Source organism: Triturus cristatus, chromosome 10 (assembly GCF_964204655.1).
Source record: "Triturus cristatus chromosome 10, aTriCri1.1, whole genome shotgun sequence".
NCBI lineage: Eukaryota > Metazoa > Chordata > Amphibia > Caudata > Salamandridae > Triturus > Triturus cristatus.
In genome coordinates this window covers 89,779,242-89,802,360 of record NC_140593.1, presented here as the reverse complement: position 1 = coordinate 89,802,360, position 23,119 = coordinate 89,779,242, and the positions used below count along the sequence as shown (strand labels likewise).

The following is a 23,119-nucleotide window of genomic DNA, read 5'->3' as shown; positions in this document are numbered from 1 at the left end:
AACACCCGAAAAATGTTGAAACGACAGGCGTACTGTAAATCACTGCGTAGTCATTGTATAGTGACGTTATTAATTTTGTTTTTCTTAAGTCTTTTAATAATTACTGCAAGTATATTGTTGCACATATATTATCCTATTTCTAGACATGTTTATAATATTACTGCTGAACATTCTTTTAGTGAATTACCTCCGCTTGAGTTGTCTTATAGATTTGCGCTGCGCAATAACACGTTTATTAGTATGTTACATCATTCCCATCAGGTTAGCAATGCTACAAATTGTTGGATATGTGGCCGACTCCCTCCCTATCAGAATTATAAAGGAATTCTACCTCTCTTTCCATACCCGTTCACACACAACGGCTCCTGTGGAGCATGGTTTAGTTTAATTAATTCTCTAGATTCGAATTCTGCAGTTTATCAAGATAACTGGGTATGGGGAAATTTGAACTTAGTTTTGCTTAAGGTCTGCTACCCTAACAAGGAGGGACTTCCCCAGAGAACAGGAACTGATCTAGAAAATGAAGTGTATGGATTAGGTAATTTTACGCTTAATCTTATGATCCTAAATGTCGAATCCGAAGCTACTCCAATTTTGCCCGCTATGTCAATATTTCCAGTAAAGGGTGAACTATGTGTAAGAAAAAATGGTTCCATACATATGGGCCATAGTAGATGCACCACTGTAGTAGAATTTAGTGATCAAGGCAAGTCTACATTTAGAGCTTCCCGCCATTCCTATTTCATATGTGGTCAGACGGCATATGTACGTTTGCCTCTAGATTGGGATGGTACTTGCTATATTGGATTCCTTTTGCCACCTGTTTTTCTAGCTCCTCCTGATTATCACAGAAACACTCATTTAGTAAATAATAGAGTAAGGAGAGATCTCCCAATAGTCGATTACACTGAAACAGCATGGGAAAAATACACAGATTTCAATAAAGGTCTCTTTCCCTATATAGGTACCGTTACTAATAGTAAGCTGATACGTAGACTAACTAGAACCCTTGAAGCAGTAGTGAACGAAACTATTTCCGCCTTAGGCAATTTAACAGAAGAGCAGTCTGCTATGCGGATTGTTGTGCTTCAAAATCGTCTTGTCCTTGACGTCATCCTGGCCGATAGGGGCGGAGCTTGTAGGGTCATCGGATCAAGCTGTTGCATTTTCATACCAGAAAATTCGCCATCTGTATATAAAGCCATAACTCGCCTTCATAAGATTGTAAGCCAGATACACCAGAACCCAGGCACCTGGACTTGGTCCGGTTGGTTTTGGAGTGTATTATCTACCTTTGGATGGAAGGTCCTATCTTTCCTAGGTATTGGCCTTCTCATACTCTTCAGTTGCTGTCTATGTCTACAATGTGGACCAGCGATCTGTGGTCTGTGTGCCACATCGTGTATTCCACCACCAAGATTTCATTCATCACGGAAGAAGAAAGAAGAACAAATGATGCTATATGAACAGATCAATGGATTGATGAAGATTGATATCTCTTAACGGGCAAGTAGGGGACAAGGAGGGAATGTGGAAATATGGATTTTTCTGATCAGTTATGTCCCCTATCTTGGACCCCAACGGTTTCATGTATGAATCACAAGTACATGTATGTCCCCTCCAGTTCCAGTTATGAAGACGCAAACACATGTGCGTCCACCGTCAACATGTCCTCTGTCAGATCCGCCATGAATAGGCCGGATATTCCATTCCTAAGTATGAAAGGCCACCGGCTTTATATGGTTCACTTATGCCATTTTACAGTCCAGGCAAGTAGGCCCTGATTCTGTCATCAAACTCTTCTTGCCTTCTGCCTCTGAAAGCTCCAGTCTGAGCCTGCATCTGTGACCATGAACTTTGTCTCATTCTCTGCGCGGCTCACGAAGCCTGACATCAGCCTGCTGCCTGCCAAAAACTGTATTTCACCTTCGACATTATCTGCTCCATTCCCTGCCCGATGCATTCCTGTCTAGCAGTTTAAGTAAACATTCTTCCAGCTACCGAGCAAAGGCCCGGCTTCTCTGTCTTTATGCAAGTAATTCATAGCCCTATTACTATGGAAGATTTCCGCCCTCGCATCTAGTGTAGACACTTAGACGCTTGTACACGCACAAACAGTCAGTATAGTCAGTATAGAATAAGATTCTGCTCGAAGAGACCTCTCTTTTGGATAACATAGTTCTTTAAACATAGGATGTTAGATATGATTTGGGATTAGGTTGACTTGACCCTCCAGACTTCTGTCGCCACATGTAGAGCTAAATGTCAAGTCCCCTTCACCCCCTAGTTGCACGTCAATTACACGTCATGCTGCTGCGCGCGCATTTCTGCCAAGTATTTCTGCTGACATTGCGAAATTCTTTCATAGAACCACCCTATTATGACATCACATCTAATGACGTTCTTTCATCACTCCCAGTTACGCCTATTTTTTTGCTACGCACGAATATATTATCCATATTATCAATTGTTACGCCTCTTGTATTTGCTTCACTGTAATGCCTATTGTATAAAAGTAATTGATTGTCAATAACGTATGTACTTCACTTCCTGAACCTTCGTGGTGATGGAACTTGGAGCAACCGATTATAATCGACCATTGGAATAAAGCCCATTCCGAACCTCTAATACCACGGATTCTGCCTCTTATTTACTGAGCTATTTTATTATGTTTCTGTATCAAATTAAGTCCCGGTAATTAAATTATTTACCACAGATGGACGGAATGTTGCACATTGGCAAAACATTCACCCCCAGTCACAGATCTGGGTTTAATCGATCGTTATTTTGCTCACCACGCCACCCCAGTTCAGACATGGCCACATCCTGTATTACCTCATCTGGTGGTCTATGGGCTCACATCCTTGCCTCATCCCTTTATAGGTACAGACCTTGAATTTCCTCCTTTACTATCGGTCACTGCATAGGTTTCCTAAATAGGTCAGTAAAAGGTATACAGCTCTTTCAGGGCTCTGCACAATATTTCACCCATTTTCCTACAACAGGTTGTGGCCCAAATCTGCCATTTCAGCTGTAACCTTAGCTCCTGGAAGGGGCTTTTCTAATCTTGTAAATTATTAAGAACAGGTAAATGATCTGGTGGGGTATCTCTCCTGTCAATCACTTACCCTATTGTAGCCTACTTAAAAATAATAAATCAGATCAGTTACTGCCAATATTGATAACCAATTCTTTTTCACGAAGCCAATGTAGTTGGGTTAACCATGTCAATAATCAATTACCACAGATAGTATCAAGCATGTGTGGTGGGCACCCGTGAGGGAACCACAATTAATGTGTCTGATTCACAAACTGCATTTTGTAGTATGTGAAGTAATAGCACCGTGGTACTACCCGTGCACTACAAAATGCAATTCACAAACTTGCAGCCAGGGACCGCCACCTCTGTCTGCCTTATCTTTTTAGTGTAGAGACCGTTTCTACGGTGGTGGCGATCTCCACACACTTAACCTCATGAATTAGTAATAAATATAGGAAAGACTGAGTGTGTGGTGGGAGAATGGGGAATATTTATTACTAAATGGGAGGGGTTCATCCCTGTCGCACATAGGGCATCAACTGCAACAACAAGGTGCTCGAAGGAATGCTTGAATTCATCTCAGCTGCTGGCAAAGACCAGGGATGCATTCCAGCGCATCAATTTTCACCCACAATGCCACTCTAGACAAACACCCACCTTTTGCAAATTAATACCAGCCCTGCCCTTTGTAGAAACAGTGAGTCCTGAACTGCCAGGCAAGACCCCCTCCAGGTAGGGGGGACATGCAAACCCAGAATGGCTTTGCCCAATTTGGGGCTCGTCAGTAGGGTATAGCTTGATTCTTATGGCACAGTGAACCCATGTCTAGTGCCCTTCTGGTGGTTACTTCAGAACCCAACACACGGTACTAACACTGTTCCTTGTGCCCCACAGTTCCAAAGCTGCCCTTCACCTGACTGACTTTTCAATGGCTTCTCACAAAAAAAACAGGTCCCGGTGGTCAGAGTGGGTGGAAGTTGCACTTCTGCTAGAGTAGTTTGAAGGTGAGAAAATCAGACAGGCTCCATGTGCCCATGTGAGTAATCCAAATTTCTTCTACCCAGTTGCGTGGTAAAACTGCACCTTTGTAAACACTTCCTGGTCTGTGGGCATTTGACCTCATAGTTGGCAAAATGCAAATCACAAAAATTCAGTATATGGCACACCAGAATGCATGGGGGTGCCTGTGTTGTTTCTCAGTCCTGAGTCACAGTAATGGATTTAATGCTTGTTATTTATTCAATAGATGATATGCTCAAAGTTAATAAATAGTTTATTGAGTTTATGCAAAAATACATCTTGTTACGGTACAAACAGATGACAGAAATCAAAGGTATTGCAGTCCCGATTTGCTTCTGCTCTGTGGCTGAATTTGAGCCGTCCTTGGAAGGCAAAGTCCTGTGACTTGATGCTTGTCCTCTCCTATTTCACATCAGATGAACACCTGACTTCACTGAGGCCAGCTGATAAACACATGCCCACTCAACCCTCAGCCCCAGTGCACACCTCAAGTATGTGTCCAAACAGGAATTATTGAATACTGTGGCTGGGTGATGCCCTGTGCTACCTGCTAGCATGTGACTACTGGGTGCCCCATGGAGAGGCTGAGAGTTTGAAAAATTTCTCCTGGTGAAGCAGCAGTCATATCACCCATCCCATCTTAGCAGGGTCAGCTGGCTTCAAGCAGTGACGACCACCACCATTTGGGAATCCTTCATTAGTTCATCACTCAGTCTAGCAGGACTAAGTGCCTTCACATGGTACATGGGTTAGGCCTTCTCTATAAATAGGACAGCATGAGTTACGAAAAACAAGCTTTGGACCAGCCAATGTCCTGCATCAAACTACACAACAATGACCGACAATAATAACATTGAAATTTACATTACAGTAGCCAATCACACTATTATTGAAAAATAAATATACGTAATAGAAAATACAAAATTGCTTCTAAAAGCAGCAGTGCACTGAATTATAAATACTTTACTTCAAAACGGATTACTCGGAAGGAGTCAACCCAGAACTAGCATCAGACTGTCCCCCATTGGGAAGTTATAAGGAGCCAGGGATCTATAAGGTTAATCTGTTTTGGCCACTCTGAAATGGCAAATATATTTCTATGATTGGCCTGTTATAATTCACACAAGAATTTTTAACAACATATTTTTCACATTTCCAGGGATTCCAGAAGGAATGGACCTCACTGTTTCCATTGAAGGGATACAGTTGAGGGCAAAGACAGCTGTTGCATATATTTGTGATTGACAGCTGCCTATTGCAGGGAGGAGGCCAGACTTGAGCTGTCTTCCAGGCACTCTATATCTTCCACCATCTCAATGATATCCTCAGCCTGGTCTTGGTGCAGCACATGGAGAGCATTGGAGCGGAACTTCTCACGGAGAGAGTTTTGACTGAGGGGCTTCCTCCAGTGTCCATAGAAGGTATCACACCGCCCCGACAGGACAGTCCCGTCCTCCAGCAGAAGAACCACCTCTCCGTACATCTTGTCGAAGTTGGCTTCATTGTCTACAGGATGCTCCAGCACCACCTTCTCCAGCAGGTTGATCAGACCAGGTCTCATGAGGTTGTCCTCGGCGAAAGAAGAGATGCCCACTTCTCCGTCCAGGAGGGCTGTGCAAGCATTGAACTGGAACGAGTGTCGGGCCTGGTGTTCTGACTCAGGGAAGGGCCTGTTGATGTATTTAGACACTGGGACCCTCAGAATAATTCTCTGGATGGTAGAGGGATTGAAGCAACCCATGATATTGACTAGTCTGTTCCTTACTGACATGGCAGCGTCTGCTACCCAGTGCATGCCCAAGTGTGCAGGGAATCTCTTGAAGGCAATGTCTTGCTTCTCCAGGAGGAAACTATAGTCTTCACCTGGCATTTCCAGGGGTGACGGCTTGTAGTTTCCATAGAAAGCGCTGAACCCTGAACAGCCAGGAACATCATCCAAGATGAGGGGGTTGGCCTCCATCCCACGGGCAGCTAGAAGTGCTGCTTCCATCCCAAGACGGGTGGCATTGCCAATGTGTAGCGGCTTGGCAAGGGTTGCGGCATTGGCCATGGGTGCCCCTGCCAGGGAAGTGGCAATTGCCAGAGCATGGGCACATTGGTCTTTATTCAAGGAAAGAAGTTTGGCTATCGCAGCAGCACTGCCCATGGTGCCAACCACAGAGGGAGGGTGAAACCTGGAAGGGGACAGAGAAAAATGAGACATTTATGCCAAGTGAAGTAATGTGATTAATGTGAAGAGTGTAAACGCGATCAGATCATGTCAGGCCTGTAATGATGTAAGGCAGTAACATTAGCGGTGGAATATTTAATGCACCATCCACTGAACAGTATTAGAAAACGTATCCTCTTACTCAATCTTACACATCATCAGCAGTTGCCAACAGTAGGGGTTCCAGGAGGTTCCTTTGATTGATAATGTAGTTGGGTTGTTAAATATATTGTGAGATCATTCACTAAAGAGCTCCTTTAATAATAGCTGTAATATCAGGCGGGTAATGCAAATGATAAAATGAGGTCTAAGCCCCACAGGTGAAATGCTACGATTGGCAATAAAATACCAAGCATGCTGGCTTTTCTACCTTCTATGTGAGAGGCAAAGCGGAAACATGACCAAGAAGGGGACAGGGGGTGTTTATCTTCCTGTAAGGTGGCAATTAAAGGGGACTGTTATTAACAGCTTTACTGTCCAGGTGCTTTCAAGTATTAACAGTTGTTAGTTGTCCTTTCCCCTCATTATGTGCATTACTTGTGAGGTGGGCGGTTAACAGCGATGAATGCACTGTGAACAGTGGCCAATGCAGGTTAATATCAGACATTTGTTTCTAAGGAATCACAGTAATGTCAGTGATGTAATATCTAATGCAACTTGTATCATGCAGTAAAGCCAGACAAGTATACTAATGATATGGTGGGGTATTGGCACATTAAGAAAATTCAATGTTTACAACCTACTAAGATCCATTTGCATGTGCTTATTTTGTGGGCATCATACGTGCATCGGAGGCATAGTTTTGGCGTCTGTGGAGTATCAAATGAACCTCTTGGCAGTATTGCTGTCCTTTGCGCTCATCACACATTTTTTCGGGGGTATAAACGCCCACTATGGTCATCTCGCTGAACTAGTGGTGCCCTCTGTGGGCATTACATGTACATCTTGAAGAACTTGCTGTCCTTTGAGGGCATGATAAATGCAAGTTAAGTTGATAGACGTCCTCTGTGGTTATTATATATAGTGGAGTGGTGTGGCTCACTGGTTAGAGGTGGCAGACCCGGAAGCAGAGGTCGGCCCGGGACCAGGGTTTGATTCCCGACGCGGCAGGGTCTTGGGCCAAGGTCAGCGGACTCGATAATTCTCGCCTCGGTGCCTACTCTAACCATGGATCCCACTCAGCAACTCTGGGCAATAGCTTGCTTAATCTCCACTTACGGCCCCATCAGCGCCGGGGATGCTTGTCTTCACCTTGGAGATGCCCAGTAGGGACCATCTCACAGGGAAAGCCAGGATGGGTTCCCCAGCAGTATACAGCGCCGGGACGCCCTGTTGCTGGGGCAGCTGTGCGCTTTACAAGTATACAACATTTACATTTTACATTCCCGGTTATTTAAAAACTCTGAAGGCATCATGCATGGACCCTCGTCACCTAAATGCCATCTGTAGACATCATGGATAACTTCTTGAAATGTAAATGTCATTTGGGGGCATCACACATAGCTCTTCAATTAAGAATAAACCTGCTGTTAGCATTACACATAGCTCTTCGGTCTAAAAAACCCTCTTTTAGCATTGCTCATAGCTCCTCGGTTTAAAAAACCCTCTGTCAGCATTGCTCATAGCTCCTCGATTTAAAAACCCTCTGTCAGCATTGCTCATAGCTCTTCGGTACATACATCGTCTTGGTGTGCATCACCGTACCTCTTTGGGATGTTGCTGGCCTCACTGGAGAACCTCATGAGTCTTCCTTGCACCTCGATGCCCACGTTGAATGCCAGCAGGAGGTCTGCACCGCTGGGCCTTGAACCCACAGGCAGCATCTGAGAAGTAGCCAAGAGGGCAGGCAGCAGAGCACCCGAGGGGTGGGTGGCAGGGTGCCAGGTGTCATCAAAGTCCATAGCATGAGTCTGTGATAAGAGAGGAGAGGAGAGTTAGGGGACCTTTAAAGAATATTCAGAGACAGCACTGCTGCCCAGTGCTGAAGAGGGAGGATCCAAGGTCTGCCAATCAGCAGAGCACAATTCCATTGACCAATAGGAGCTCTGTACAGAAGGCAGAGGGGACATGATGTCATTCAGAAGATTGACTTATCCTCTGCCCTATAGAAACATATTACAGAAGGAAGATGATCCCAAAATTCACAATTGGACATTCAGCTATGCTATTGTCTGAGAGAACCCCTCTCCAAAGAGGGCAGAGGAGCAGGAAAACAGGACCTAGTATTTAACAGAGAATCTACGCCATCGCCTTCTAGAATCCTTTAGAGAATAAATAGTCCATTTGCCACACAACAATCAGGGAACCAGATCCATGTCCAATTACTACGTCCATGGAGTGTGCATGTTCATCCTAGAATCTCAAAGATCACACCAGGGAGGTTATTGTGGTGTGAAACCATATTGATGTAAATAAGGGGTAGGGATTCAGTCAAAGTGTAAAGATGACTGATCTCCACCCTCTCACCTCAGCCTAACAGTTGCACTGACATTACACACAGATTCATGGGTTAATCAATTGATTGAATGAGAGGCGGCTGCCCAGTGCCTTACCGCCACTCCGTTGGAGTATGCAGCCAGAGTGGGGGAGAGCCGCAGTCCATGTCGTCCGTAAACAGAGCTGGTTGCAGAAGAGGGATACAGGTCCTGTTAGAGGAGAAAGAGAGAAACTCTTATGAGGGAATAATGCACCAACTGATACATCCTGTGGGGGTTCATCAGGAGCCACTTGGGAGTATAGATACCCCTACATGAGTCATGCACAGGATAGTACAGGGCCGCAGCCTGCTTAGGAGATAACCTATCCCAGTGCAAGGTTTGCTCCTTAAAGCGCACAGACACAATCCCGTAAGATGCACCGAGCTCTAAACTCTTCGCAATCATGGGTGCTGAGAACATTCTAAATCACCCATCCCTCTCCACCCTACAGGTGTCTTCACCTCCCATTGTAAGGGGCAGGAAACCTTGTTAAACATAGTCACAGAGAGATTAAATGTAAATTGATCTTACAAAAGTAAATACCATTGGCATATTCACCAACCTAGGCTTGTTGGGACCTTTCCTATCTAATGGTAGATGGTTGTCTGACACTGAAGTCTAATCCGTAGAACATCAAACACAGAACTATTTGCATACAACTCTGTACACGGTACTGCCCAGGATGTAGTTGACAGTACGTTTTTGTCTACATATCACATAGCGGCAGAAACTGGTTGTAATTCAATTTCAATTTCAATTTATTTATTATGTTTTGGCTCTCAAAAGAGGGCCACATAGAAGTTTACAATGATAAAAGCAGAAGACAAGTACATATCAAGATTATGACATTTGAGAAACATATTTAAGTACAAAAATAACATACAATGACAGATCTACAGCAGGAAGCAATGTCAAACATCTCCAGAGGCATGTTAATAAATAGCTAAAAAACCTTTAAAAAAGTTAAAAATATAGAAACAGAACATTTCATTAGGAGGCCAATAAAGTGCTTGGAGAAAGCCGTTCAAAGTGGAAATGCCCAGACGGATACAAATAGGTTTTAACCATCTGAGACGCAATATACGGAGCGCAGGGCAGGTCAATAAAACATGCATACAATCCTGGGTACTCAGTTTACATAAATTGCACATAGGAGAAGAACCGTACCATTTGGATAAAAGTAGATTTAAAGGTACTAGGTCGTAACGTAAAAGAAACCAGAATCTACGAATACCATGCGGCAAGTTCCATGTGACATAGGGTTGGGCCAACTTCATCACATAAGAATTAAGGAGAAGGTCTACATCCCTTTTTTCACAGATTAACTTCTTATCAGACTGAAAACATAGTTCCCACGAGGCCTGTTTTAATACGAGTTTTAACTGTAAGGGAGAATACAAAAACAAGGTGTTTTCATCTAATTTTAGAAGGGTTACGGCTTTTCTAAAATTCCTTACAAGTTGTGAAAACTCTTTGAAATTACCCAGTAATTCACTTCTGAGGAGAGCTCTCATCGTCCCTAGTTCAGCTCTAGCCAGGCAGGCCACCCATTTTACTAGGGCACATAGTCCCTGTACCCAACTGCTCCTGAGACCGAAATCGAGCCTACAAGCGGCCAAAGAGCACGCAGTATTCAGAGAAGATAGGGATCTTAAGAGTTTCCCCTCAATCTTATGGCAAAAGTCCCAATATTTCACCTCTATAAGTTCTATACCATACAGTATCGTTGCGGGGATTTTAGACCTGTACACCTCCAGTAAACACGAAAAGTGCCTTTTCCCCGTAGCCTGATAGAGGGAGTTTAAACCTTTGCCATGGGCGAGGGCTTTGCGTGAACTATGCTCAATATGGGGCCTCTCACTCAAGTTAGCCGTGATAATTTTCCCCAGGAAGGTATAGGAGTTAACAACCTCCAGTTTTTGGCCGCCGATATACCATCCAAAATTTACAGATCGGCACTTCTTCTTACCGGCTATGCACATAACTTTACTTTTAGATAAATTAATCTTCATGCAATGGGCAGCAGCAAAAACATGAAGGGCATGTAGCCGATTTGTAAGTCCTTTAGGAGTCAAGTCTAGAATAAGGACGTCATCGGCATACATCAAGCAGGATATTGGGGTCCCCCCCATCACCGGAGCAATACCCTCACTGGCAGACAAGGCGGCGGGTAGGTCTACAGTATATAAGGAGAACAAAAGGGGAGCCAATAAACAGCCTTGTTTAAGGCCATTCAAGGACGAAATTTGATGGGAGAGCCCCCTTTCGCCCCCTTGCAAGACACTACACCAAGTCTCTGTATGGAGAGTCCGAACAAGCTCCAATAGATAAGCTGGAACACCAAGAGCTGCCAATTTTCTCCACAGCGTTCTACGATCTACTTTATCGAACACTGTGGAGAAATCAATAAAAGCCGTATACACCACCCCCCCTCTCACCTGCACGTATTTATCAGTAACCACATGGAGAGCGGTGAGGTTATCTAAAGTACCATGCCCCCTACGGAAGCCAGTTTGTTCAAGAGGCAAGATATTATTCTCCTCGACCCAGTCAGAGAGGAAATTTAAAAGACATTTCGCAAAGACCTTTCCGATAGAGTCGAGGAGGGCTATCAAACGATAATTGCTGGGGCTATCCCTGGTTCCCTTCTTAAAAATAGGGACCAAGATACTTCCCCTCCAGGAGGCAGGTACCGTTTTAGACAAGAAACAGGCTTTAAACAATGGATACAGGATTTTACTCCACCTTAAAGGATCCTGCTTCAGGAGTGTCATAGGGAGTTCGTCAGGACCCATTGCCCCAGAGGCACGCATATTTTTTATAGCCATCTCAATTGCTTCCTCTGTGGGATAATTAATGAGTCCTTCGGGCGTTGCATCTAGGACAATATCTTCACCTGTAATACCATTCCCTGCATAGAGGTCCCGAATATAAGTGATCCATACCTCTTCAGCTATGGGGATGGGGCAAGGGCTTATTCTAGTACCACATCCCTTCCCAATTATTGCCCAAAATTCTCTAATCCTACCATGAACAACTGATTCCCTCAAGTTGATCCAAACTGTATCTTCCTTCTCCTTTTTTATTTTCGCCTTTAGTCTGCATCTCTTTCTTTTTAGTCTAGAAATTTCTTTTTCTCGTTCCATAACTCTATCTAGATATTGCTCACGGACTAGTTTATTTATTTCCTTGTTCAGGATGCGTAGTATACTAGGCACCACTACCCCTTTTCTAGGGCGGGAAGTCTTTTTTACATGTAAAATAATGTTTCGCATGAGTTTTTCAAAATTAACTATTTCTAGACCACGCCACTCATTTAATTCTATTAAAGTTTCACATAATATATCCTGGACCCCATTAATGGCAGAAGGATTCCAAAAACACCTTCTCGTGGAAGCGTGGAAAGCAGCGTCACTGCCGTTAAGGGACCATGGCGCAGTGGGCATGGAATTTAAAGAAATAGTTATGAGCATTACACTATGGTCGCTCAGAGATGTAGGAATAATCTTAAAATCCTGAATACACGGAAACAAGCCATAATCCGAGATTGCATAATCCAAGATAGAAGACCCAAAAGGAGACTTATGTGTAAATTTGGCAGGCACATCGGACGGGAATCTCCCATTTAATATAAGTCCCTCAACGGCCGCTAGTTCTTTTAGCAGAATCTTCCCTCTTTTGTTAGTCACTAACTTATCTGGGAAGAGGGGTAGGGGAACAAAATGCGCCTCTTCTTTAGATTTATTTCTAAAAAGTTTCAGACTAGCATTGGAAATTTTGCAGTTCAGATCTCCAACGAGAATGATATCCGGAGGGGATGGAACATTTTTAATTTGATCAATATATCGAAATACCTGCTTCAATATGAGATTAAAACGCTCTTCTGGAGGAATATACACATTAAGAATAACAATAGGTGACTTTTTAAAATTACTAAACAGATTTGCTATTGTTATAGCGTGAAAAAATTTACTTGAGTCGGTGTAATGGGAAAATCTCCACTGCAATTTATTTGATAATAGACAAGCGATTCCCCCCCTAGCGTGACCTTTCTTGGAAGGGGCAGCTGGCACTTCCAAAACATAGAAATCCTTCGAAACGTCCAGCATATTAATACACCAGGTTTCCTGTATACAAATCACATTTGCTCCTAAAGAGAATAAAAGGTCAAATTTCTCTGGACTACTATGAATCCCTGCCGCATTCCAAGAAATAATTTTCAATGGGGTGTTAAAGATGGTGAAACAATTTGGGGTTATCTGTGGTCTTAGTAGATAAGGCACTGTGCAGCCAATTCCACCGATTATTATCCTCTATGAAGGAGGAATTCTGAGGCAGAGGGAGTGGCTTTACCTGAGAGACCGAACGTTTCCCCTTAGAGACCCAAATCTTCAGGTCTCTAAGAGGGGAGGCTACCCCATTTTGTTTATCGCCCTTTAGTGCCATCCCAAGGGAAGGGTTGGTATTACCAAGGTTAAAAATAGGGAGAACATCAATACCTGTGCGTTGAAAATTCTCAGCTTGCTGTAATATCAAATTTACAATGATAGGTGAATAAAATTTAACCCTTATACTCAAAACCCTGTCTCCACCAGACAAAGAGACTAGCTCAATGTCCCTAGATTGAATAGGGTGAAGACTTTCAATCTGGCTAAAACGCTTAAGTAGCCATGCTCTGTTTAGGGGTATATCTGCATCGAATAAAGGTAAAAAGTCTAACACGAGAGTGTCCACATGAGCCTTTGAGTTTTTTGGATGGCGCGCAGGAAGAGAGCGGTCTCCAATCTCTGGGGCAGGAGAGAAAGAAGAGGCCAAAGGGTTAAGGGGCCCAAGTTGATATAGGATTGGGGCTCTTATCGCAGTCGATGGAGAGGAACTCGGAAGAGGGCCCTCCATTTGCGGCAAAACTTCCAAAGACATTGGTGGGCAAAATTCACTTTCCACCTTTAAAGACGTAGAAGTTGGATCCAAGTCTATTTCTTCGTTCTCCGATGCAACTAGAGAGTTTTGGAAGATTATCCGTCGTTGTCTTTTCTTCCTGTATTTTCGGATTGGTTTCCTTTTATTCCCTTTATTATTTCTATGTTTACCGTTTTTTACCTTTACCTCTTGTTTATCTTCAGAAAGTTCTTTTTTATTTTCAGACATGAAGATTGGGAATAAATCTTGAACCACTTTAGAACCGGAAATAGATTTGTTTTCTTCCTCAATCTCTAGAACAGAGTTCTTAACACAATTGGGCACTGCGGTTAAAGGCTGAACTGTAGTATGAAACTGGTTGTAAAATTGTTGACCCATGGCCGGTTAGCTGAATTGATATCTGATTTTCTTTAATTAGTAACATCTCAGGTAAATATTTTACGGAAACATCTCTCCTGCCTTTAGTTGGGTGTTGCTGCTTTTATTGAAGTCTAATTTCTCCTGCATAATGGAATTTGAATACACTTACATAGCAAACTCCCACCCTGATGGTAAACAGATATGTCCTAATGGATTAAAACATGATTGAGTATTTGGTTGCATGCATTCGTGGTGTTTTTTATCTTGCACTATTTTAGTTTGAAATTGAACATCTATTATTTGCATCAGTTTAGTTAGCGGACGTGGAATTGCGTTCTATCCCATCTTGTCTGTTATCTGAAAGTGTCTGAGCAGGTGATGCCACCTAATTTCTGAAGGGTACTTTTTCTTGTGATTTCTTTTAAAAGGTGCCTGGTGAAAAAAGTCCCATGCATGATGCTGCATAGTGTGGATCTTGTTCTCCAGTCCCCCTTTTGATTTCATACTGGATTTCTTTATTATAAACCAAACACTTACAACAATAATGAGTGTATGTCCTAAGTACCCACAACAATCATGAGCGTGTCCTAAGCACTCACAACAATCATGAGTGTGCCCTAAGCACCCACAACAATCATGCGTGTGTGTGTTGAGCACCCACAACAATCATGAGTGTGTGCCCTGAGCACCCACAACAATCATGAGTGTGTGCCCTGAGCACCCACAACAATCATGAGTGTGTGTCCTAAGCACCCACAACAATCGTTAGTGTGTATCCTAAGCACCCACAACAATCATGAGTTTGTGCCCTGAGCACCCACAACAATCATGAGCTTGAGCCCTAAGCACACACGACAATCATGATTGTGTGTCCTGAGCACCCACAACAATCATTGGTGTGTGTCCTAAGCACACACAACAATCATGAGTGTGTGTCCGAAGCACCAACAACAATCATTAGTGTGTGTCCTAAGCACCCACAACAAACATGAGTGTGCCCGAAGCACCCATGACAATCATGAGTGTGTCCTAAGCACTCACAATAATCATGAGTGTGGGCTGATGGTTCTTGTGAAACAGGACAAGGTCCAGAGCTGGGTTCTGATGTCTACAGGTGTTCACCAACTGCACCCTCCTTATCTGAACGAGACTGCATCAGCTCCCAGGCTGTAGAAGATTGACAGAGGAGGCTCTCACAAATCAAGTGGCAGGACAGGCTTTATTGCCTGTTACTGGCCAAGGAGAGTTTACCGCCTGGCCTCTCCTGTGTTTTAAAGTGCTCTACCTCTGCCCTGCAAACGACTCCATCATTGCATCTATGTGGGACATATATGACATGCTTATGTGTAGATTACGTGTACAGAAGAATGTGCACAGAACTAGTGTGCTGCATGCAACTGTAGAAACCAAGGAATCCCTTGTGAGGTTCTGAAACGAAGTGGTACATAAGAGGGTGGGAGCCCCAGACCGCAATGTGAATTGCAGAGCTCCATGAGACATTCCTGAGGCCCTTTGCAGTGGACCAGACTCTAGGATGGAAAGATTAGGAGATAGATGGATGAAGCAAAGGGGAATCCCCCTGCTCTTTCCTGCTCCGTTGCTCCTCAGAAGGGTAAACCCCAACAAGCTGAGCCGTAGATAGTGTGCCTTTATTTTGGGTATCCCCTGAGAAGAGACTCATTGCCCTTCTAACACTGTGAGGCAATGACTACATGAACCTGTCTAGGAGGAATGTGCTAAAGTTGTGAACTGCCTTAAACCCTTGGACTTGCGGAAGGCACAGACTATCCTCAAACTTAGAACAAGTATTAGGTAGACCCTAGTAGCCAGTGTTTGAGGATTTCTGTACCAGAATGCTATGGTTTCACACCAGTGGTCCTGAGAAACTCATCTATGCTTGAGAATTGACGTCACTGACTGTAACGCCTCTTTGCCTGGTTTGAGAACCGGAACTAGGATGTTCTACAAATCTGCCTGGAGAAGCTGCCTGAGACCTGCCTTGAGGGGAAGAGCTGACTGGCGTCTGTGAAGGGGGCTTGAGATGTCCTGGCCCAAAGACTATGTTGCCTTGAAAAGAAGAACTGCGAGGAGCTGAGGCAGGTGGAGCGGAACACAGCTACCTGCAACTCAGGAAAGACACGCACTGTCAGTCTGTGTAGTGAGGCTTCGAGACTCTGTGGCACCTATGGAGTCTTAATAAGCTAAAGCGCCTGTGAGTACTAGGGCGCTCACTGAGATCACAACATCACCTGTCTCATTCTCCCCATAATGAAACTAAGTATGTGACTAACGGGGGTCCTGAAGAACTGAGAATCATCACCTTATATAAAATTAAAACACCTTGAAAGTGTAGGTGCCATGACAAGATCACACCGTCATCAGCAGTCTGTTCCCATCCTCCATTGGACCATCGCTGTGACTGGTTTGGCTCTGCACTTCGTTTGGCCGGGGACTTGTGTTTAGGTCCAAGGAAGAAGCACCAATGAGGGCCCAGCAATAAACTCAGCAGCGCTGGCGGATTGCAGCTTGCATCGCCCTTGGGCCCAGACACCCCAATAGTGTTGGCTGGGCTCAGTCAGAACACCTCCCCCAGTGGGCTGTGTGGAACCACAGGCCACTGGCAGACACACACTGCCAACTCACAGCCAGCAAGACTCAACCGATCACCCCAGGACTATGAAGATTAATGTACAGTGTAAGAGAAGAGCATTAAGAGAACTGTGGCTTGAGGAAATGACATACCCTGGCACAAACCTAGTCATGTTTCTTGTGAGAAGTGGTAGACGGGGAGGAGAACCCAGAAATGAGGGAACAAGAAGACCTGCACTAACCCGTCTCTCGATAGGGCAGAGGGCCGGAGTTCACAATGAATAGATGGTATAATTACTTTGGACAGGAAATCATTTGTTTCCTCAAACAGAATTTGTTACATTAATTATTGTGTACCATGTTTGTCTTGTCTCTAATATTTTATGTACAGTTTTCTGTTGTGTGACTGAAGTACAGTATGTTTTTGCTTTGACTGAAAACACTGGTTGGACATAACTGTAATGATTGCTAATAGACGTTTCATTCAATCCCACACCACCTCCTTGAGTAAGACTTGAAACTGCACAAATTTGCTACCAATGGGGTCAAGTGCTAAAGGGGTGTGCTTAGTGTTCAGTTTCTTTAGTTCCGTTTTGTTTTCAATAGTAGAGTTAAACCCCAGGACACAAGTGGTAAAAGGCTTTGATGCTTACACTTTGAGCCCTGTAACTCTTGATTGTCCTGGGGCTTTTGAAAAAGTTCACACAATGCTCCATAGAGTGATTCCTACAATGGTCTAGGCCTGATCACACCTTGTAGTATCTAGGGTTATGTTGGGCACCTGTGGTCTAGAGGTTCCCTTTAAAAGGAGGATTGTTCCATAATGTGCTGCCTGGTGGGTTCCAGACCTCATCTTACCTGACAGTATCCCAAGGCGATGTCGAACACATGCGTTGTGCTTCCCACCAATCCAACTCCGATGCTGTCCAGGATCATGCGCTTGCTGCGGTGTCGAACAGCATGTGACAGGTGATCCAACTGCACTCCATGGATAAAAGAAGCAAAGCTGCTAGTGACCGCCTTCTCCAGGGGGGACCCTTCCAACGCTGCACAGGAAGAAGGGAGAGGATAAGACCTACTGCTAGCCTGGGTAGAGTAAGACAAGAAATCCAGCGGATCTGGATCCGAAACAAAACAAGCTCAAGCGGATCTCAGCCAGCATCACGCGGACATGGAGACGAGGCTGAGCGAAGACCTACATCAGGATGGTACACACTGGAGCAGATAACAAACCCTAGATCGCAGATCACTAAACAAACTCCAGGACACAGAACATTTAACAAACCCTACGGCACAGACCATTAAACAAACCCCACGACGGGGAACATTTAACAAAGCCTATGACATGAAACATTTAACAAACCCTACGACACAGAACATTTAACAAACCCCAGGACACTGAACATTTAACAAACCCTAGGACACAAAACATTTTACAAACCCATGTACACCGAACATTTAACAGACCCTATGAACAGGACATTCAACACACCTTAGGACACAGCACCCCTAGGACACAGCACATTTAACAAACCCTGGGACACAGCACATTTAACAAACCCTGGGACACAGCATATTAACAAACCTTAGCACCCCCCTAGGACACAGCACTTCTAACACCCCTGGGACATAGAACTTTAAAAACCGTAGGACACTGAACATTTAACAAACCCTAGAACACTTAACATTTTACAAACTTTCGAACACAGATCATTAACAAACCCTCCACAGCACTTTTAACAAACCACAGGACACAGCACAGTGATCAGACCCTAGGACACAAAGACCCCCCTCCCTGAGTCCCAGTGTGAACTTGCGCAGACACCTACCTTCCACGGCCGCAGTGTGGCTCCGTCTGGACAGCGAGAGGACGGGCTTTGATTTCTGAAAGAAAAGAGTGTTTGATGTTAGGGAGGTATTTATTTGTGATTGTGGACCCCTGAGGGTCAGGCACGGGCACCACTTCCAAGAAATGTTGAATCTCAACTCTTGTGTGCGTGCGGTATGGACTCAATGGAGCGCGCGTGCATCAGCGAGGCAGATGCATTAGTGACAGTGCAGCGCGTGACTTGTGTGCGTTGCACGTCAGTTACAACGAATGCTTCCGGGGCCCCATTGGTAATTTTCAAGGGATGGAAGGACGACCTGCGCACAGTGTAGAAAGTGACCCTCGCACGGGCGTCTTCCCTTCTGCTGGCGCCCGAGTGCAAGGCTTGGTTGTGAATCGTGGGGTGGGCACTGCTACCCCTGGCATGTCCTTAGCTGACCCCTGCACGTGCTTTATTACTCCTGGTCCCGGGGATCATGCCAGCAGCAGCAGGGGCGAGAAGAAGAGAACCCTGTGGTGACACCCGGGGCCCAGACTGACTGGTGATATCCCCGCTACACCTGGCACTTGGGCGGATTGATGAAAACAGAGAGAGAAACTGGAAAGCGCGGGAAAGGGAAGAGCGAGAGAATGAAAAAGTGAGAGGGAAAGAAAGAGAGAAAGAATAGATGAGAGGGGCAGATGAAACGAGATAAAAAGGCAACAAGGAAGGGAGAAAAAAGGAAAGAAAAGTGTGCGTCTGTGTGCGACACTCATATAGAAGGAAATAAATATCTACAAGAAAGGAAAGGAATTGAGAGGATGAAAGAAAATGAAGTGGGAAAGAAAACGAAATAGGAAAAATATATGAGAAAAGAGGATAAGAAGAAGCGAGAGAAGGAAAGAGAAGGAAAGTAACATGCTCACTTGCAATGTTCGCCTCATGTATCATTACTGTTCCTATTGTGAAGCGCTCTGACACCTTCGGGTAAAGTCCGCGGTATGTAAAAACGCATAAAATAAATAAGTAAATAAAAAGTATGTGTGTTCGTGTGAGACTCTGGAGCGTCAGTTTCCGTGTGCGCAGATCTCTGTCCTAAACCCCTGCGATGTCTACTCCCGGTCGTGTTTTCAGCCAATCACTGGGGCTCTAATAACGGCTGGTGCAGCTGTGCAAGTGTTAGCGTGTGGCGAGACACGACGCAAGACACACCCTCTCAGTGAAGGGGGGGGGGCGGCTCCGGGGACACTCTGCATGAAACAAGGAATCTAAGTGCTTCCCACCCTCCGTTCCCCAACAAGTTTAAGAAGTATAAACAATGAAAGTGCTTTAACTGGTCTGGGGACAGACTTTGCAAAAACACTGACGTAATCTAGAATTAACAATTGTTAACCATCTGTATGTGGCACAGCGGCACTACAACACGGGGCGCACGAGGCGCTACACCAGCCCTAAAGATTTTAGACAGAGAAGAACAATGAAGAGGCCATTCCGATGTGTTTCCTCGGGCGTGTCGTTTTTTCAAAGACAGACTGACACACTTCCCCTATGCCTTTAATGGTGTTCATCTCCCCTCAAATAATGGTTCCAGCACCTCTGAGGCACACTGCACGTGCAGTAGAACCTCTTCAGCACTCATGGAAGTCTGGTAAGAGGCGCTCGGCTCCCTGTCATAGAGACAGGAAGCGCCTCGAAAACAACAGATAAAACAAGTAAACACAGCGACTGAGCGATGCGAGAACACGCAGGTTGGAACAGAGCCTCACCTGGAAGGTAGACAGCAGCATTGTGCGCCTTGAAGCCTTCTTATCCTGAAAGAGCGCCCGTCACTGGTGCTGGAGGGCGGCTGCTGTCTCTGGTGCTGGAGGGCAGATGTCTCTGGTGCTGGAGGGACGCAGATGTCTCTGGGTCAGCAGGGGGCAGATGTCTCTGGTGTTGCGGGGTGCAGATGTCTCTACTATTGGCGGGGTGCAGCTGTCTTGGACTCTTGGGGTTGCCGGAGACCGATGTCCCTGGTGCTTGGTGTCTGTGTCCGCCTCTTCCATCGTTTATATTCACTTCTGGTGAATGGCTCTGGAGGAAGAGACATCCCCAGTGACGTGACCTGTAGGGGGCGGGGCAAGGTGTGTCCAGATTCGGGGAAAGAACAGGGAAATACTCGGAGGAAACTCCGGACAGAAAATCCGCTATTATACATGTTTTTATTTCTTTACTTATGTTGAAATCTGCTTTAGGCAAACAAAGACATGATCGGACCATTTTACAAAGCACAGCGTATAATTAGACCTGAGTTCAATCATCAAACATTAATTAACCTCTTAGAAGACAATCAGTTTTCCACACAAAAAAAAATATGAACATCATTGTGCAAACCTCAACAAAGGAGCGGTTTCAGGGAAACCAGTGGTATAATTTTCTAAAACCTACGGGAATACAACAGTTGAAATACGAAAAAGTAAAGCACCCAGGCCAGTATTTTTGGAAATACGTGCTTTAAAAAGTGCCATTGTGATAACATATTTTAGAAACGTCTTTAATCAGTAAGAAAGACACCCAAACGCTGCCCACCAACAATATCCCCCACAGCAGCAAACGTGTGTGTGCGCGTGTGTGTGTTACTCCTGGTCCCGGGGATCATGCCAGCAGCAGCAGGGGCGAGAAGAAGAGAACCCTGTGGTGACATCCGGGGCCTAGACTGACTGGTGATATCCCCGCTACACCTGGCACTTGGGTGGATTGATGAAAACAGAGAGAAACTGGAAAGCGTGGGAAAGGGAAGAGCGAGAGAATGAAAAAGTGAGAGGGAAAGAAAGAGAGAAAGAATAGATGAGAGGGGCAGATGAAACGAGAAAAAAAGGCAACAAGGAAGGGAGAAAAAAGTAAAGAAAAGTGTGCGTCCGTGTGCGACACTCATATAGAAGGAAATACATATCTACAAGAAAGGTAAGGAATTGAGAGGATGAAAGAAAATGAAGTGGGAAAGAAAAAGAAATAAGAAAAATATATGAGAAAAGAGGATAAGAAGAAGCGAGAGAAGGAAAGAGAAAGAAAGTATGTGTGTTCGCGTGAGACTCTGGAGCGTCAGTTTCCGTGTGCGCAGATCTCTGTCCTAAACCCGTGCGATGTCTACTCCCGGTCGTGTTTTCAGCCACTCACTGGGGCTCTAATAACGGCCGGTGCAGCTGTGCAAGTGTTAGCGTGTGGCGAGACACGACGCAAGACACACCCTCTCAGTGAAGGGGGGGGGGGTGGGCGGCTCCGGGGACACTCTGCATGAGGCAAGGAATCAAAGTGCTTCCCACCCTCAGTTCCCCAACAAGTTTAAAAAGTGTAAACAATGAAAGTGCTTTAACTGGTCTGGGGACAGACTTTGTAAAAACACTGACGAAATCTAGAATTAATACTTGTTAACCATCTGTATGTGGCACAGCGGCACTACAACACGGGGCGCACGAGGCGCTACACCAGCCCACACAATTAAGAGGCCATTCCGATGTGTTTCCTCGGGCGTGTCGTCTTTTCAAAGACAGACTGACACACTTCCCCTATGCCTTTAGTGGTGTGCATCTCCCCTCTAAGAATGGTTCCAGCACCTCTGAGGCACACTGCACGTGCAGTAAAACCTCTCCAGCACTCATGGAAGTCTGGTAAGAGGGCCTCGGCTCCTTGTCACAGAGACAGGAAGCGCCTCGAATCAACAGATAAAACAAGTAAACACAGCGACTGAGCGACGCGAGAACACGCAGGTTGGAAGGAACAGAGCCTCACCTGGAAGGTAGACAGCAGCATTGTGCGCCTTGAAGCCTTCTTCTCCTGATAGAGCGCCCGTCACTGGTGCTGGAGGGCGGCTGCTGTCTCTGGTGCTGGAGGGCGGCTGCTGTCTCTGGTGCTGGAGGGCAGATGTCTCTGGTGCTGGAGGGACGCAGATGTCTCTGGGTCAACAGGGGGCAGATGTCTCTGGTGTTGCTGGGTGCAGATGTCTCTACTATTGGCGGGGTGCAGCTGTCTTGGACTCTTGGAGTTGCAGGAGACCGATGTCCCTGGTGCTTGGTGTCCGTGTCTGCCTCTTCCATCGTTTATATTCACTTCAGGTGAATGGCTCTGGAGGAAGAGACATCCCCAGTGACGTGACCTGTAGGGGGCGGGGCAAGGTGTGTCCAGATTCGGGGAAAGAACAGGGAAATACTTGGAGGAAACTCCGGACAGAAAATTCGCTATTATACATGTTTTTATCTCTTTACTTATGTTGAAATCTGCTTTAGGCAAACAAAGACATGATCGGACCATTTTACAAAGCACAGCGTATAATTAGACCTGAGTTCAATCATCAAACATTAATTAACCTCTTAGAAGACAATCAGTTTTCCACAACAAAAAAATATTAACAGTGATGCAAACCTCAACAAAGGAGCGGTTTCAGGGAAACCAGTGGTATAATTTTCTAAAACCTACCGGAATACAACAGTTGAAATACGAAAAAGTAAACCACCCAGGCCAGTATTTTTTGGAAATAAGTGCTTTAAAAAGTGCCATTGTGATAACATATTTTAGAAACGTCTTTAATCAGTAAGAAAGACACCCAAACGCTGCCCACCAACAATATCCCCACAGCAACAAACGTGTGTGTGCGCGTGTGTGTGTGCGCGCGCGCGTGTGTGCCAAGAACGGAAGTGTAATCTGCCGGAAGTGGGATGTC

At 45.0% G+C, this 23,119-nt stretch overlaps 1 protein-coding gene across 3 annotated transcripts; it reads right to left on the bottom strand.

Annotated features, from left to right (window-relative positions):
- Positions 1-4,295: 4,295 nt before the first annotated feature.
- LOC146788923 (cis-aconitate decarboxylase-like) lies at positions 4,296-22,480 on the bottom strand. Of its 3 annotated transcripts, XM_085630488.1 has the most exons (7): positions 22,192-22,480; positions 20,190-20,591; positions 18,445-18,499; positions 17,474-17,661; positions 8,822-8,914; positions 7,974-8,179; positions 4,296-6,234 (listed from the first exon to the last, which is right to left on the bottom strand). In XM_085630488.1, exons 2-7 carry the CDS (start codon positions 20,208-20,210, stop codon positions 5,313-5,315), a joined length of 1,485 nt encoding a protein of 494 aa, XP_085486614.1. In that variant the 5' UTR covers positions 20,211-20,591; positions 22,192-22,480; the 3' UTR covers positions 4,296-5,312. The 3 variants fall into 3 exon arrangements, with proteins under 3 accessions (XP_085486614.1, XP_085486615.1, XP_085486613.1); XM_085630489.1 differs by lacking the exon at positions 20,190-20,591; XM_085630487.1 differs by lacking the exon at positions 22,192-22,480 and having other exon boundaries at positions 20,190-22,171.
- Positions 22,481-23,119: the final 639 nt, after the last annotated feature.